Genomic DNA, 19,315 nt, shown 5'->3' on the forward strand with positions numbered 1-19,315 from the left:
TAGCACTGTAACAAAAACACTGTTGTCTATCTGTAGTGTGTCAGACTGACCAATGATTAACACTGTAACAAAAACAGTGTTGTCTATCTGTAGTGTGTCAGACTGACCAATGATTAGCACTGTAACAAAAACACTGTTGTCTATATGTAGTGCGTCAAACTGACCAATGAACAACAGTGTAACAAAACATGTTGTCTATCTGTAGCGTGTCAGACTGACCAATGAAAAGCATTGTAACTTAACCATTGTGTTGTCTATCTGTAGTGTGGCACACTGACCAATGAACAACAGTGTAACAATATATTTTTTATAGGTAATGTTTCAGACTGACCAATGGGAAGCACCGTAACAAAACATTATTGTCAATCTGTAGTGTATCAGACGACCAATGGGCAGCACTTTAACAAACAATCCAGTGACTGGCTGTCGATCTGCTGTGACTCTTGTGGAGTTATACATTTCAGTCAGAAATGAAGCACTTGAATTAAATTACACAACAATCAATCAAATGCTTGTTTATTCTCTGTCAAGAAACAAGTCATAAATAGTTTACATCAGTCATCAAAATCTTCAATAATTAGCTCTTCCTCTTCCTGAGAGGTTCTGACTTTTGATTGGCTATTGCTGATGATGTCATCATCATCTTTCTTATCATCGACAGTCTGCACAACCATATCTTGAGATTGCGGAGGAGATTCATCCAAATCAACATCTTTTTCATCCAGTTTTTCAGATCTGTAATACAATGTGAAAAAAGTCACAATTTCTTCAAATGATCAGTTATTAAAAATGTTTATATCACATTCAAAGACAGATAAAAAATGAAACCTTTAATGTTTTTGCATCACAAAGACTTAACCAAACTTAACCATAATACTTGTTTTTTTTTGGGGGGGGGGGGGGGGATTTTCTAGTCTGAGATTAATCAGACTTCAACATTCTAGAGTTCTAGCCAAGGATTGATATAAGTTTGCCCCACCATCAATTTTCTCCTATTATTTAAAAGAAAACAATTTGGCAAAGAAATTAAATGCTTTCTGTAAATTACTTATTTTCCCATTGACCTCATAAGCCATAGCCAGTCTACACTATGAGTGAGTCTGATCAGAAACTACAGTGTCTATGATCTAATCATTCTCAGCCCCAGCTGTCAAGCTATCGCTAAACAATGACATATTGAAAAGAAGGGAGGTAACTCTGACATATCAGAATGTGGTCAAACTAGAGTAAAGCAAAATAACTTTTTAATGTAATGCAACAAGTTATAGTGAGCATGTCTAGTCAACTATGGTTCAACAACCGACTTTACTCTGGTCTGACAATGGAAACAAGTTTCCATTTGTAAGTACGGCAGTGATTGATTGTTGTTTATCCGCATATGAAATCACATTAGATGGAACAGCCTGACTAAAGTAAACAGTTGATGACTGAACTTGCTCTGCATTGAGTATTATAATATTATAATATATATTGATATTCATTTTTATAAAACTCCTGATTTGAAATAACAAGAGGCCCATGGGCCTTAACGGTCACCTGAGATTGGAGATTTGAAATATTTCTGTTAATCTAATTAACCCTTTTTGGCCCCACCCATCAGTCCAAGGGGTCAGTCAGGGCCAACATGTGCATATCATTAAGCTTTCATCTCATGCTGATAATTTTAAGAAAGTTTGAATGAATTCTAAAGGAAATCGAACAAATGATTGTCAAAAATGTTATTTCCCTATATAAACTATAGCAAAGTTTACCCCCTCCCCAGGGGCAAACATGAGACCCCAGGGTCATGAAATTCACAATTTTGGTAAAGCACCATAAGACCCTTCCACCTAAGAAGAGCATTTGATTCTACCATATCTGAGAGTAGAGAAGAAGATTTTTGAAATTTCAGTCAATTTCACCCTTTTAACCCAGCCCGTCAGCACCCAGGGTTCAGTCAGGGCCAACATGTGCATACCATCAAACTGTTATCCCATGCTGATAACGTTAACAGGTTAGAATGAATTCCAATACAAATCCAACAAATTATAGCCAAAAATGTGATTTCCCTATATCTGCCCTGCAGGTAGGGCGTAAGAATTGTACCTGCTGCCCCCATTGCATGATCGTAAGAGGCGACTAAATTTGGGATCTTATCTTTTCTCTTCTTTCTTAACAGCTTTCTTTTTCCTAATGTATCCCTTGACAATGCCTCACTTTTGGCCTTTAGTTGAGCATTTGCCCCTGTGAGGAAGGTTTTGGGCTCTGTACCCTGGCCGAGACATACCAGAGTCTTTAAAAATGGTAGTTGCTACTCCTGCTTAGCGCTCAGCATATTTGGAGTGGGACGACTGGTTCGCCCGTTGTCATTATAATGTGACCGGGTGGGGTGTCCTGCTTGGTGTCTTCGGCAGTCTGCTTCAGTGAGGTAGCACTATAAATCGGCAAAAGTTCCAGCCTATCACAAGGAGACTTAACAAGAACATACCGCAGCCTCCAAAAACACACATACGCACTCACCACATGCATGCATGTCGCACGCACGAGAGGCCGTCCTTAAATGACCTTAGCTGTTAATAGGACGTTAAACAAAATAAACCAAACCAAACCAATTTCCCTATATAAACTATAGTAATGTTTACCCTCTCCCCAGGGGCAAATGTGAGACCCCAGGGTCATGAAATTCACAGTTTTGGTAAAGCACCATAAGACCCTTCCATCAATGAAAAGTATTTGATTCTATCTTATATGGGTATTGAGAAGAAGATTTTTGAAATTTCAGTCAATTTCAACATTTTTAGCCCCCGCCCATCAACCCCTGGGGGTCAATAAGGGCCAACGTGTGCATACCATCAAACTGTTATCCCATGCTGATAATGTTAACCAGGTTAGAATGAATTCTAACACACATCCAAAAAATAACAGTCAAAAATGTGATTTCCCTATATAAACTATAGTAAAGTTTACCCTCTCCCCAGGGGCAAACGTGAGAGCCCAGGGTCATGAAATTCACAATTTTGGTAAAACACCATAAGACCCTTCCATCTATGAAGAGTGTTTGATACCACCATATGTGAGAGTAGAGAAGAAGATTTTTGAAGTTTTAGCCAATTTGACCCTTTTCGCCCCACCCCTCAGGCCCCTGGGGGGTGGGGACCATATAATTCACAATTTAGGTTGACCTTCAGCCAAAGAAGCTTTCTGCAAAATTTCATTGAATTTTGGTTATCTGGTTTTGGAGAAGCAGTCGAAAATGTAAATTGTTTACGGACGGACAACGCACGACGATGGATGAAAGGCGATTAGAATAGGTCACTTGAGACTTTGTCTCAGGTGACCTAAAAAGTACAGTTAAATTTTCTTATTAGCCAGCTGGGGGATCCCTACTAATTTCTCTTGTCCAAACTGACCACAGGGAAGATATTTTGATGCAGACATTACTTTGAACAGTCATTAAAAAGTTCTTAAAATGTACAAAACAGACAGAAATTTTCCAACTTGTTAAGAGCCTGTATGTTTTAAAATTTTTGGTTTTGTTCAGTATAAATGTGAAAAGAAAAATACCTTCCAGGTATCTTTGACCTAGAAAATCTGCAAATGTCTTGTAACAATGATGCTTGACCTGAATAAAGACAAAATAAACAGAATATAATGTTCATCTAACGGTATATTGATACACATCACCTCGGAAATGAAGATATTCTTAACTATACATGGCAGTCCTACAATTTATATCAAAGATTCGGCAGTCTCAACATTTACATCAAAGATTATCTAACAATCATGAGAAATACTGTTTGTACTGGTCTACAGTGAAACTCAGTTCCATAATATGTATTGTATTACAAAAATTATAACTCAATATACAAAAGAGGTCAGAGGTCAATATTTCTAATAATTTTTGTTGGGATCAAACCCTGAATCTCTGGTTAACTAGATTGAAACTCTATCAACTAAGAGACATTTTCCTTGATGGATTGATGGATTTTATAAGAATAAGTTAGTATTTTGCAAGGATGACATATTGAATCGTGTGACAAGCTATCCCAACACTACTGTGAAACATTACAAAATCTTAAAAGGTAGACAACTCTGCCATACCTCCCACAGACAAGGATAACGGTCTTACCTGGTTGGTGGAGTGTAGTGTTGATAACAGACAGATAAGGCAGGATTTCTGTTTGGAGTATTTCTGGTGTCCAGGCATACTCTAAATCAGAGTTAAAACAATCATCAATACATTGTAAATACAAGATTTTATACAATTCATACAATTATAGGGAGTTTATTTTACAAAATTTATTTTTTCATTCCGTTCTTGGGATCAAATGATGAAAAGAATAACACATTAATTGACCCCATTCCTAATAGAAATTATTTCATATTCAAGCTAAATTCCAAAAATATGCAGTCTTTCCCATTTCACCAATTTTCTTCCCAAAATGAGACAAAAGGCCCCATCTAAAACCAGTGAGAAAAAGCCCTGCACTGTAGAATATTATTAGAATATTAGAATATTACATCAAAACTTTCATATACTGCTTTTTCATGACATCAAGCATATCGGGTATTCCTAAAGAAATAAATGTCTCCTACCGGCCCCCAATAAAAATAGTAAGTGACCTTGACCTTGACCCAAAACCCTGAAACTGACACTTGTCCGAGATATTATGGTCTTTTATCACTGTGTAACATAATAAATTAAGCAATGTAGTGCTATTCCTGCAATAATACACATACAATTCAACAAGTAGCATTGACAGTGATGATGGATATAATATAATATAAACAAAATATGTGGATTTTTTTTCAAAATTGATTTAAATACCTTTAAAAAGACACCTGGCACTATCACAATTGTCTCTGGCCTGTAAAAAGAAACCAAATAATACTACATATAATTCATCTGATTATAACAAGATATAGTAGTTAAGGTTTTCTAAGGTGTTGGGACACAAGAATCATCAAACTTCCAAATTCAAACACACGATATGTATACCATCTATAGCAGACAATTACTGTATTTATCCTCAAATAAGCACCCTCCTCTAGTATTAAAGTTAAGCATTATTAAATTTTTTTAATCTATGATTTTGCAAAAATAAGGAAGGGCCTTATTTGTGGACAGGTGCTTATTTGCAGATAAATAAGAGTATCCCAGAATTACAATATTTCTGGACGACATTTTGTTTAAATGTTTTCATTACAAAAATTACTTTATAAAGGTACCTATGAAGCCCTATAACATATCCCATGGTTGACTGATGGCAATAGTAACTTTAATAAACTATCTCATATTTGGAAACATATCAAAAGTTCATGGAAGAAGGCACTGTCAAAGGAACGCAGGTTAAGTCTAATCGAATTATGAAGGCTATACCTGTTTCATGGCTGTGTACCATTGCGGCTTGTGTAAAGGTTTCCATCCAAGTCCAGACCCAGCTGATGAAAACCTGGCTCTTGCAGAATTGGCATGGATTATCCCCCTTGTGGCAACAGAGGCTGCATAATGCTGCAACACTGATCTAGACTACAATAGAAAAGACACTGAACTTGACCACAATAGAAAATATCAGGTCCCTGGGCCTCTTGGTTAATGAGAAATCGTTTAAATGTTTTAGCATATTTGACCCCTGTGACTTTGAATATAGGTAATAATTCATTCGAAGAAACTTTAATAGCCATTCACTCCAGCATGATACAGGCCCAATATCAGGTCCCTGTGCCGCTTGGTTATTGAGTAGAAGTTGTTTGAAGAGAAAAGTTGATGCCGGCCGACCAGATTACAGATTGACGATGAATGCTGCACAACGCTAAAAGCTCACTTCAGATATGTGACATTTACTACATTAGAAATATTGGCCCATCCAACATCTTTGTTTATTTGTAGACAAGAATTGTAAAACAAAATGCTATCTTAGAGATAGGAAATGCCAGCATCTTCAAGATTTGAGTTTTATTAACTAATAAAGCAAAGTTCTAAAAGGAAGAAACTTACAGCCCAGTCATCTGTGAGGTGGTCTGCATCACTCAGGTACTGAGATGCCCGTGCCATATCATCCAGGTCAGTGAAGAAATCCATGTAGTTCTGGTGCAGGTAGGCACTGAAGTAGTCACCAGACAAATGGGACTTCTCCACAACATCCTAAGTAAAATCAGTCGTCAAAACAAATTAGTAATTAACAGTATAACTTTGATTAAACCCACTCAAGAGTATTTTTTTTACAGATCTATCAGGAAGGTTTTTAAAAGGCATACATATATTTCAGGGCCTTTTTAAGTTGTCAAAATAAAAATCAAGAAAGTGTTTAAAAGGAGTGATTGTCTGAAATACCTCAGGGTTAATAATGAGAGGGTCCCTATGATGTTCCTGGAGATGAGCAGGAAGTTTTGGCGCATCTGGATGAGAGCTTGGATCATCTCCTGGGAAAATACACACAGCATTTACTTCAGATGGATTGAACACACACTGAATTTGCATGACATACCAGTACTTGAATAAAGGCTGGAATTTTACCCTTTAGGTTTGCAGTAGTAAGCTAACACTGTACTTTTTCTTGCAGACAAATTACAATAATTTCAATATCATGGTTAATCACTTAATTACTTGAATATTTGACAATTCTTAAAAAGTGTTCAGAAGAGAATTTTCGCCCATATTTAGGCTTTACTCCCTCTCATATTTACAGTACAGAAATTATCCTACATTTACATCTATGATCGTTATTTCTTCACACTCACGTTTACAGTAGAGAATTTTGCCTAAAGCTCTGAACAGGAATAGTGAGGTGTCCCTTCCTCCAATAGAGGCAAGATCTGAATCTTTCTGGTCCGATGTCTTTGCTTTGGCCTTTCCTCTCTGTTTCTTCACTGGCTGTTTGCCTTTGACTAGAGCACTCGGCAAGAGATCCTTGGTGTCTAAAAAAGACAGACAAATATCGTCCATTTAGTTTGTCTACCTTTGCATTGATTGCCTGATAAACCAAAATACACCGTAAGAAGCACCTCCCATAAATTACACTGTATTATAACACATTTTCATACTACATTATTGTATATGTACAATTTAATGCAAAACATGATCTACTTTAAACCAAAATGAAATTTCACCACAAAATGAATTTTATCCTATTCGAATATCTATTAGGTATTACCAGACATAAATTGAATATTGACGATTTGCCCATTGCCTAATTCCTTCACACTAGAAAGAAAGCCCCTTTTGAGATTTAGCTGGGTTTTTTTGAGTGCGTTTTATGTGTTTTAAGTTTCTGAAAATCTTTTCAGTCTTTTCATTCATGTTCCTTAGGTTCTTCTTTAACTAAAATAGAAAATTTCATCAAATGTAATCAATTGTTCTTAAAGAAACTCAATTGCAATATCGTATATAGTATAATGATGGGTTTTTCACAGAAAAGATTGAAGACCTACCTTTGAGACAGGCAAACTGAAGGGTGTTGATTGCTCCTCTGATGTCACCAGCACTTGACATTGCGATGGACTCCAGGACAGCGTGAGTTGGGACAGTAAACTTGTGTACTCCCTTCAATGATAATAAAGAAATCATATTATTTTTTTTTAATTCAGATAAACCTGACTAATCTGACAAACTATGGAACACAGTATATGTGTAGGGTGAACCTTTCTTATCTGACACCTTGTGAAACACAACATCATTGGTCAGAAAAACTTTCTAATCTTAAACTCTGTGAGAACCAACATATTGGTCAGATAAACCTGTCTAATCTGACACCATGTGGGACACAATATATTGGTCTGACAGATAAACCTGTATAATTTGCCGCCATTTAGGACACAAAATCTTGGTCATATTGGACAGAATGTCAGAATACACAGATCTTAGTAAATACTTTTCATATGACCAGTAAGAAAAAAAAACATTAGACAAGAGGTGAGAATTTACAGATAAGAATTCATTATTTTGGCATGACTGAGTGTATAATATTATGATGACAGAATATAGGAATATAACTGGCTTGATTAGAGGGAATATCGGTATATACAGGGGAGGGGTCGAATTAACAGAGAATGTCGGTATATATAGGGGTCGAATTAACAGAGAATGTCGGAATACACAGGGGTCGAATTAACAGAGAATGTCGGTATATACAGGGGTCGAATTAACACAGAATGTCAGTATATACAGGGGTCGAATTAACACAGAATGTTGGTATATATAGGGGTTGAATTAACAGAGAATGTCAGTATATACAGGGGTCGAATTAACACAGAATGTTGGTATATACAGGGGTCGAATTAACACAGAATGGTACACATTACCTGTGAGGCTTCCTTCGTAGCAATCCTTGTCAGCACTTTCGTCATACTTGTCAATGCAATGGGATTGAAGCTGAATAAAAATAAATACATTGTCCTTCAAATTCAATATTTAATCCAGATATTTCCCAGAGTATGAAACAATCATGAAGGTTATAACATCTAATATACCAGTCTTTTCTAGACCACCAGCCTTTGCTCAGCCAAGCATATATATCATTATTGCAACTGTCCATGTTATTGTCTGTGAAATATTATTGATCGGGCGTATCATACATGGACATTGTCTTATGGTCTTACCTGTTGCAATGATGTCAAGACATCAAACAAACGTAAGATGCTGTTTTCAGTATAAGAGCAAATTGTAATATTCAATAACATGATTTTATACTGCTTTTGTCACAGTACACTTTGCTTTTGAGTATACAGTTAACAATATGAATGTTCAGTTTATAAAATCACCATTTTTGCTACATTCTACATTTTTAAAATATTTATCACCATCATATCATCTATATAGTGTATCTATTTACTAGTTTTAACAATGTGGTATGTGGGAAGTACTCATTATATTACTTAGTCCAATATAATCAAATATCATAATTCAACTGTGATGTCAGTAGCTTTAAATCTAAAGACATCATGCCTTTCATGACATCAAATAACAGACACTGAAAAACAAGCTATATATATGTGGACACAGCTACATCATTCCACATTCAACTTAGATCCAGAGATAGAGGTAACCCCATTAAATACCATAATTCTGGTTTGGTTGGTTCTACATATCTGTTGCCTTGATAGACAGGTCAATTGCAGAAAAGGGGAAACTTAAGAGTAGAAATAACGTGGTAAATCACACTCAGCACAGGACAAGTTATAAAATGTCCTAAAGAAGCCAACTGTTTAGGTGAAACTGGTAGACACATCCAAATTTGGAAGACTGAACTTATCCCGAACCTGTTGCAATTGATCCCAACTCTTAGTTTCCTTATCAAACTTCTATAACATCTCTTTTTTCTTTATTTTTCTTCATATTTACTTCGAGACTTTCTTAACTCCTTCAAACAAAAGTGATTTAAAAGCACAATTTGATAAACAATTATCACTTCAAACAAAAGTGATTTAAAAGCACAATTTGATAAACAATTTTCACAAGTGTTCAATACCAGAAACTTTTATCCCATATCTTTATCTTTTTACAAAGATTTTATATTTTAGTACTTTCAACACACAAAAACATGCTATTAAAAACACCTGGAATATCCAACACAAAGAAGATCACATCCATTATCGTCATGAAATTACAGCTACAATCCAAGCCTAACTGATGTTACAGCTACGAGCCAAGCATACCTGATGTTACAGCTACGAGCCAAGCCTACCTGATGTTACAGCTACAACCAAGCCTACCTGATGTTACAGCTACGAGCCAAGTCTACCTGATGTTACAGCTACGAGCCAAGCCTACCTGATGTTACAGCTACGAGCCAAGCCTACCTGATGTTACAGCTACAACCAAGCCTACCTGATGTTACAGCTACGAGCCAAGTCTACCTGATGTTACAGCTACGAGCCAAGCCTACCTGATGTTACAGCTACGAGCCAAGCCTACCTGATGTTACAGCATGTTACAGCTACGAGCCAAGCCTACCTGATGTTACAGCATGTTACAGCTACGAGCCAAGTCTACCTGATGTTACAGCTACGAGCCAAGCATACCTGATGTTACAGCTACGAGCCAAGCCTACCTGACGTTACAGCTACAACCAAGCCTACCTGATGTTACAGCTACGAGCCAAGTCTACCTGATGTTACAGCTACGAGCCAAGCCTACCTGATGTTACAGCATGTTACAGCTACGAGCCAAGCCTACCTGATGTTACAGCTACGAGCCAAGCCTACCTGATGTTACAGCTACAAGCCAAGCCTACCTGATGTTACAGCTACAACCAAACCTACCTGACGTTACAGCTACGAGCCAAGCCTACCTGATGTTACAGCTACAACCAAACCTACCTGATGTTACAGCTACAACCAAGCCTACCTGATGTTACAGCTACGAGCCAAGCCTACCTGATGTTACAGCTACGAGCCAAGCCTACCTGATGTTACAGCTACGAGCCAAGCCTACCTGATGTTACAGCTACGAGCCAAGACTACCTGATGTTACAGCTACGAGCCAAGTCTACCTTAATGTTACAGCTACAACCAAGCCTACCTGATGTTACAGCTACGAGCCAAGCCTACCTGATGTTACAGCTACGAGCCAAGCCTATCTGATGTTACAGCTACGAGCCAAGCCTACCTGATGTTACAGCTACAACCAAGCCTACCTGATGTTACAGCTACGAGCCAAGCCTACCTGATGTTACAGCTACGAGCCAAGTCTACCTGATGTTACAGCTACGAGCCAAGCCTACCTGATGTTACAGCTACAAGCCAAGCCTACCTGATGTTACAGCTACAAGCCAAGCCTACCTGATGTTACAGCTACGAGCCAAGCCTACCTGATGTTACAGCTACGACTCAAGCCTACCTGATGTTACAGCTACAAGCCAAGCCTACCTGATGTTACAGCTACGAGCCAAGCCTACCTGATGTTACAGCTACGAGCCAAGCCTACCTGATGTTACAGCTACAAGCCAAGTCTACCTGATGTTACAGCTACGAGCCAAGCCTACCTGATGTTACAGCTACGAGCCAGGCCTACCTGATGTTACAGCTACGAGCCAAGCCTACCTGATGTTACAGCTACGAGCCAAGCCTACCTGATGTTACAGCTACGAGCCAAGCCTACCTGATGTTACAGCTACAAGCCAAGCCTACCTGATGTTACAGCTACGAGCCAAGCCTACCTGATGTTACAGCTACGAGCCAAGCCTACCTGATGTTACAGCTACAACCAAGCCTACCTGATGTTACAGCTACGAGCCAAGCCTACCTGATGTTACAGCTACGAGCCAAGCCTACCTGATGTTACAGCTACGAGCCAAGCCTACCTGATGTTACAGCTACGAGCCAAGCCTACCTGATGTTACAGCTACGAGCCAAGACTACCTGATGTTACAGCTACGAGCCAAGTCTACCTTAATGTTACAGCTACAACCAAGCCTACCTGATGTTACAGCTACGAGCCAAGCCTACCTGATGTTACAGCTACGAGCCAAGCCTATCTGATGTTACAGCTACGAGCCAAGCCTACCTGATGTTACAGCTACAACCAAGCCTACCTGATGTTACAGCTACGAGCCAAGCCTACCTGATGTTACAGCTACGAGCCAAGTCTACCTGATGTTACAGCTACGAGCCAAGCCTACCTGATGTTACAGCTACAAGCCAAGCCTACCTGATGTTACAGCTACAAGCCAAGCCTACCTGATGTTACAGCTACGAGCCAAGCCTACCTGATGTTACAGCTACGAGCTAAGCCTACCTGATGTTACAGCTACGAGCCAAGCCTACCTGATGTTACAGCTACGAGCCAAGCCTACCTGATGTTACACCTACGAGCCAAGCCTACCTGATGTTACAGCTACAACCAAGTCTACCTGATGTTACAGCTACGAGCCAAGCCTACCTGATGTTACAGCTACGAGCCAGGCCTACCTGATGTTACAGCTACGAGCCAAGCCTACCTGATGTTACAGCTACGAGCCAAGCCTACCTCATGTTACAGCTACAACCAAGCCTACCTGATGTTACAGCTACAACCAAGCCTACCTGATGTTACAGCTACGAGCCAAGCCTACCTCATGTTACAGCTACGAGCCAAGCCTACCTGATGTTACAGCTACGAGCCAAGCCTACCTGATGTTACAGCTATGAGCCAAGCCTACCTGATGTTACAGCTACGAGCCAAGCCTACCTGATGTTACAGCTACGAGCCAAGTCTACCTGATGTTACAGCTACAACCAAGCCTACCTGATGTTACAGCTACGAGCCAAGCCTACCTGATGTTACAGCTACAAGTCAAGTCTACCTGATGTTATCTATGTGCAGCTCCTGCTGTAGGCTCTTGGGAAATAGAAGTCGCTCACAACTGGACGAGTCCCTACTGGTGGAGTCGCTCACAATGAACACCAAAGGACACTTTCCAACATGGGAGTATTTCCTGTAATATCAACACATGTACATTGACAAGACAGTCTCATACAGCCGATATATTTCAGGGTTTTTAAAAAAATGTTTGCGTTCGACTCTTAAGAACAGTTGTTTAAACACGGACATTTAACAAAAGTAATCTGTTCATTTCATAGATCCAAAGCCTTGTAATTATTAAAACTGCATGATAAACAATTGAAAACTAAAATATATTTGCAATATTTCATTTTTTACGATCGTAATATAGGTATCTCTCAATACACATAGGATGAAGATTGAGAGGTGTTTATAAACACAACATCATTGTTAATTGTCAATGAGTATGAGTGCAACTGAATATACAGTGAACTCTGCCAGTTATTAACGTTATGTTTCCATTGATATCATGTTTTACTTTAAACATCATTTCTTCTCATTTGTAATCAGGACTGACAAATGTGTCACACTTAAAGGGACATTACTTCGTTCAGACAACAGAAACTTTCAAAATTTCTATTGATAAAATTTATTGACTGAATGAGGACGATATGAGATTTTGTGCCTACAAGTAATGAAAGTAACCCTCAATGTACAGAAAAATGACGTTTCGTACGCAAATACTGTCTATCTTTGCAGTAATTAGTGATACTTCGGGTCGAATTAAGAATTTTGAAGATTTAATACTTGAAGCACTTTGGTTTTCCTTCCACTGTCTTTTTGACAAATAAGACGTGATATTGAGCGAGTTTCACTGTATTAAATCTATCATGCTAATTTACCTGAGAGTGTCGTGAAAGGCAGAGGCATCTCTATAAAACACATTGGGAAATTCCTACAACAAAACGTCCATCATGAAGGCATGTTTAATATAACAGTCAGACATCTCAGGATACCAATTTAAAATTTGCTAGTTTTCCAATATCAATCCAGCAAGAAAATATGTTTGTCTGGACTGTCATTACTTGCCTTGTAAAATTTTTAAGGAGTTAAATATAAACCTAGCAATAACACTCCAGTATATAAATGTATGCAAGGTAGTCTGCACATTTTAAATTAGATTTAAAATCAGTAAATATATATGATATTGATTTTATGAATTTAAGACAATGAACTTTGATTTCAGGATTCAAATATCCTTGTATATGTATTATGAATGGACAGTAAATGTTCAGAGTACTGTTTGCTATTTTTAAAAGAGGACAGGAGCTTGATGGATTATACTTTATATACCTCTACTAAAATAATCTTCTTCTCCGTACTTCCATCCCCAAATATGTCAAGTTTGTTGTACTTGTTGGCTCGGAGGAGGAAGTGCTGAAACTGGGTCAACTGGGACTCTGTCTGTATGTCATTGTACTGGTATGGACCTGCAAACCAGACAGGATATTAAAGTACTACATTTACCTTATCTCTCTCTCAGAATAAATATCATACCTGTTATTCAGTCAAAAAGACATGTATTTGTTTGTTTAATACTGGGTGTATCGCCCTGTACAGTCATGGTCATTTTAAAGCATTGGTATATCATATTAGAAGGTAGCTTCTTCATTGAACAAAATGACAGAGGCCTACAAAGTGATATTGGGAGTAAGTGAGGTATCCTGGGTATGGATCAAACAACAAACTTAACTTCATCATCCAAGGTTGTATTAGTCTGATCAGATACTCTACCAACAGATTTAAAATTTTAAAAAATAATTATCAATTATTAAAAGGTCTTATGAGACATTATACTCTATTTGTTCATCAGTATATCAGACATTGAATGAAAAATAATCAGAAACTAATGATTTGCAAAGAAAATCATATATAAAAGTTCTATAACCCTCAAAAATTATTTCTTATGAAATGAAATATCTTAAGTGCTTGCATTACTGAAAAGTAAATGCAATTTTTTCAATTCATAATGTTAGTTAATATACATGTATAAATAGAACTTGATATCTATTTAATCATACCTTTAGCAAAGACAATCTAACTAATTTCTGACAATACCTATGCAAAAGTAATCTATTATAGCCAATGTTATATTTCCATCTCATATCTGTACTTGAATTTGTCCTTTCAAAACTGCATCCTTCTAATATACCTGTACTAAACTCATCCCTTTTCTTCCAGACCCGATCAGATCCTACTGGGTTGGACCATTCTTGGACATCACATTTGAGTTCTCGGGACAACACTTTAACTGTGGCAGTCTTTCCTGTCCCTGCTTGACCAGTCAGAATTAAAATAGGTGGCAGCTAAATAAAAGAAACAACAAAAATACACAATAAAAATACTTGTTAACAATAAGCATATAACATTGAATACTCCTTACACAGGCAGAATTAAAATATGTATTATGTACCGGCGTCATTCAGACAAAGACCATTTATTTATTTACACAAAGTATCAAATTTGGCAAAATTACCAATATCTGAACAAGAAAATACCATCAATTATATCTGTTACTCCATTGACAACTCCTGGTCATGTTTAAATGCCTAGCTATAATAGTGTATGAAATAGTTTTTTATTTGGCACACATTTGTAATAAGTATAGATAGCCATAAAGCAAACAATACAGGTCAAATTCAGCATCAACAGCATTCATTAAGTATAGCTACATCATTTATGTAGGTGTATTATTTGTATCAAATTATTTAGCTTCCCAGTATTGGACAATGCAGAATGCTCACATTCTAGTAGTATATTGTTAGTCAAGAAATTTAACTTTAATTGATGATTATGTTAAGATACAGCCATTAAACTAACCTTGGTCTGTGCCTTGAGATGTGTTTGCATCCACGTTTCTAAATCCCCTATTTTCTTCTTGTGTACAGCCAGGTCATTCTAAATAACAAACAAATGTTGGACTCTGTAACACTTTCATCAACATCATGCAATATCAGTAGTATAGATCCAACAGAAACCTTTAGTGTATATACACTCCACTGAATGTCAACTGAAGTTTTCACTAGAAGGAGAGTAAATTTAATTTTTTACCCTATATCATAAAGTACAATCATTGCTATATTGCAATTGTTTCAAAGTTGCTTTAGTAGCTTTGACCACTACGAGGGAGCTATACAGATCTAGAGAGTCTTGGTTGTAAATATGGAGTAGTGTAAATACATGGTTTTCACTGAAAGGAGTGTCAAAACAATTGTCTACAGTCTAAAAGACATGCCATTTAATTTCACTTCTTACTCTATATCAACTATATAGCAAAGTTGCTTTACTAGCTTTAGCTCCTTGGAGGGAGTTATACAGAGAGCCTTGGTTGTAAATAATGACTGTGTGTTTTCTTGAGGATTCAGTAGTGTAAAGACAAAGTACTTTGTGTCTGCATAATCTTCATTGTTTAGTCAAGCAGTTCAACATCCATTTATTCAACAAACAGTGCAGCAAAGTAGTCTCAAATCATAGTTTTGGGTCACTGGTTCGATCTCCCATTAAAATAGAACTGGCATGGTATAATATAATCCCCTGAAGAGTGGCAGAATGTAGCCGCGAAAGTACTAGGGAGACAGCAGATCTGTGTTTGGCTTTTTATTTTATTATTATTTACCGTCACATGGACATTTTAACTTTATTCTAATTATGTATGTATATGCAATGTTTCACAGAAACTAAAAATTAACACACATACTGTACCTGATTTTTAGGGGCATATTTGTCTGACCACAACTCTGATTCATAAGCTGGCCTTTTCTTCCCTGATAACCAACACCTGTCACCTGATGATGAAACCTGCCCACTGTTTATCTGGGCTGTAGCTTTACTAGCATTTGAATGTTCATTTGTGTTGCTAATACTGGCAGTAGATGACTTAGAGACTTTCAGGATGGACTGACTAGAGCCGGTGGTGGCCGCTCGCTTTGGTGCAGCATACTTGGCTGGGCGGGAGGAAGAGGCAAAACTTTCGAATGTATCAAAGTCCCCAAATGATGATGACACCCACTTGGCCGAATTCTGTAAAATAACAAAACATGTTTAATATAATTATGATGATGTATTTACAAATCATTACTGCAGACAAATGTGTCAGGTTGTTTTAAAGAAGGCAAAACACTCCATGCCAGCTTGACAAATTGATTTGAAATATTCACAAGTTTGTACACATATTTGTTTGTGTAAAACGTAAATCTTTTATTACACACACTCCACAATCATATTACAATGACCAGTCCAAGCTGTATACCTTCAGAACTGTAGATAGGTATTATAGCTAGCACTATCCAATTGAACTACCAGCAGTTCTGCTACACCTGTTTCTAAACTGATGATTATAGAATCTCATTGCCATTTACATTTAATTGATAGCATCACGTTGGTCTTTAATACAGTTGTGCATAATTAACTGAATGACCTTAAACAAAAATAAAGTCAGATATTCAAAGCATTATAAAATGTCTAGATCTGTTAACACAGGTACTAAGGAGATATAATACATTAAGTTGGAAGTTTGCTTAAGCTCCAATATGCAAAATATTAAAATTATTATAACCTTGCAGCTTATGGATTGTAGGAATGATTTATCACGTTTTCTCTTCTTGTCATTTTTCTGAGTTGAAAAGTCTGGTGATGATGTGAGGTCAATGACAGAATCATTACTGTCTTCATTTTCAGCAAAACTGTTTCCAACATCTCTTTTTGTATCAAATTTTCTCTGAAAAAAAAAGAATCTGTATAAGTATGACTTGGCGTATCCTTTCTTTCACCACAATTAAATACACAACTTGATTACATTACAGTATATCTGAATTGAACTGTGTTGACTTTGTACATATATACATCTTTTTATGTGGAGTAATCTCAACATTATATGTGCACAAAAATAAGCTAAACTACTAGTGTTGGGAATCGGATGTGATTTCCTAATCGATTAATCGGCATAATCGGAGAGCCCCTTCCGATCGATTATCGATTATAATCGGATAGTATGTAAATCAGAGTTATTTATTAAATGTATTATAGTAGTTTACATGCACAGTATGGAACGAATATTCATACTCTGCCTACACTGCTCTCTGGCAGAGTATGAGTGATTCACATCAGGCAGTATATTAGCTATGATTATAATTTTCTCGGATAAATAACACATGTAAATTGATGATTCTGGTATCTATTATCAATATTCAATCCATAAATCTGCACATTACGTCATTTCTTTGACAATAAAGGTAAATTCAAAAACGAGCCCGACACACGGAGATACAAATGTATCAGTTCAAACACACCACTATCTTTGATACAAGTGTAAAGGTCAATTTCCTTATAAGGAAATCAAAATAAATTGATGCTAATGAGATTTCCCGCAAGATTTCAACAGATAAACAGATTCTGAGTGATATACCTCGGTGAGCAAAGTCTAACATATGCATTCTGAAATTGAATAATTACACCAAGTATAGATGCACTTTAAATTTATTCACAACTCTTACAAAAAACTGGTTAAATATCTCGATAATGTTTTTTTCATCGTAGTAGCTTCATCCATATATGGTCATGCTCACGCATACCATAATCGGATAAGCATCCTCGTGAGAGTTCTCCAAGAAGTATCATGGCAGATTACGGAGACAACTGTGAGTAGTATAATATTTTGGAATGTCATTGTGCGAATTAAAGATTTCAAGATGTGACGTTTCAATGGCTAATACATTGCTAAAATTCCATTAAAAATGTTTAATTATAGTAAATATTACTCCAAAGTCACACGACATCCACAATTTGTAGCATTTTCGAGGTTCATTGATTTGCAACACTATCGCCAATGGAAGGGAATCGTAGCTCTGACGACGACCATCTGCCAGAATTTGTCTGTCCGTCGTCCAGAGCTACGTTATGACAGCTATGCACAGTACAACTCAAATGCGTTATTCACATGACATATAGTTCATAATTGGGGATTATAACACAAGAATTGAAATGCATTATAATCTATAGGTGATAAACTTTGCCAGACAGATATATAGACCGAAATACAATCAGTAAAATGAAAGTCAATGATATATATGATATCCAATTGTTTGCTTGGTCGGCAGAGCAATTGGGGTAAAGTGTCTTGCTGAAGGACACAATCACGTCAACACTCTCTAAAATTGTTCGGACACAACAAACAAGCAATTTTTTTAGAAACCGTGTCATTCAACCATGGAACTCTCTACCAGAAGAAGTTGTATCAGCTCCATCCATCAACACCTTTAAAGATTAGACTAAATAAGTTCGAAAGACCACCCAAAATAATTCCAACCATCATTTCTTCAGTGACGGATCTATACCTGTGTCTATTCACTAAGGATGTTGATAGATAGGGAGTTACTGCCCCTCCCTTTTTATTCACGTGTAATCTTCTGTTATTTAACGAGCTGTACATAATACAGAAGGAACAATTTGTGTGTATATAATCTACATTTAATCAGAGACATATATGTCTCCGATTTAATTTAATATATAATATTCACAGTCTAGGACTAGATCTATTATGATTATTGGAAAAATAAGTAATCAATGCGCAACCAATATGCCAAGATATCTGTAGATGTAACCATTTCTCGTAAAGAAATGACAATCAAGTGTCAACAAACAAGCTTAAGCTTTCAACGACACGAAGACTATGATTCTGACAGCACAGACCGGTCCGTTTCTCACTCACAGCTTCCCGAGAAACACAAACCGACAAAGGTATCATCATTGTCTTTGGAATTAAAATACTATTTTTAAACCCAATGACTATTCTATTGCATACCATTATCACAAAAGTTGTTGTCTTTCCCTAAATGAGAGTTACACTACATCTAAGTTTGCAATTTCATTTCTGCAAAACTCCACGAGTTTTAAAACAGCCGCCATGTTTGTGACCACAGGAAGTCGCATACGCTAAAGAAAAAAAAATCACAATTAATATTTCCAAGACGGAATTATGTCCCACCTAAATTTATTATCATTTAACCTCTTTTCAATTAA

General features: G+C 37.0%; 1 protein-coding gene across 1 annotated transcript; it reads right to left on the reverse strand.

The window, feature by feature from the left end:
- Positions 1-499: 499 nt before the first annotated feature.
- On the reverse strand, positions 500-19,210 carry LOC117326073 (cell cycle checkpoint protein RAD17-like). Its single transcript, XM_033882675.1, has 18 exons — positions 19,098-19,210; positions 16,854-17,015; positions 16,001-16,318; positions 15,119-15,196; positions 14,451-14,604; positions 13,592-13,728; positions 13,141-13,193; positions 12,261-12,392; positions 8,281-8,350; positions 7,411-7,522; positions 6,721-6,897; positions 6,314-6,402; positions 5,978-6,124; positions 5,360-5,509; positions 4,808-4,847; positions 4,109-4,189; positions 3,544-3,601; positions 500-735 (listed from the first exon to the last, which is right to left on the reverse strand). Exons 1-18 carry the CDS (start codon positions 19,098-19,100, stop codon positions 555-557), a joined length of 2,142 nt encoding a protein of 713 aa, XP_033738566.1. The 5' UTR covers positions 19,101-19,210; the 3' UTR covers positions 500-554.
- Between the last annotated feature and the right edge of the window lie 105 nt (positions 19,211-19,315).

This window comes from Pecten maximus, chromosome 4, assembly GCF_902652985.1.
Source record: "Pecten maximus chromosome 4, xPecMax1.1, whole genome shotgun sequence".
NCBI classification, from domain to species: domain Eukaryota; kingdom Metazoa; phylum Mollusca; class Bivalvia; order Pectinida; family Pectinidae; genus Pecten; species Pecten maximus.

Excerpts from the sequence above, each read along its gene's own strand:
- LOC117326073 (XM_033882675.1), bottom strand. Across the intron at positions 13,729-14,450 it reads AAGGGATGAGTTTAGTACAG|GTCCATACCAGTACAATGAC; the intron begins GTATATTAGAAG and ends TCTGGTTTGCAG. Across the intron at positions 5,510-5,977 it reads ACCTCACAGATGACTGGGCT|TCTAGATCAGTGTTGCAGCA; the intron begins GTAAGTTTCTTC and ends TTTCTATTGTAG.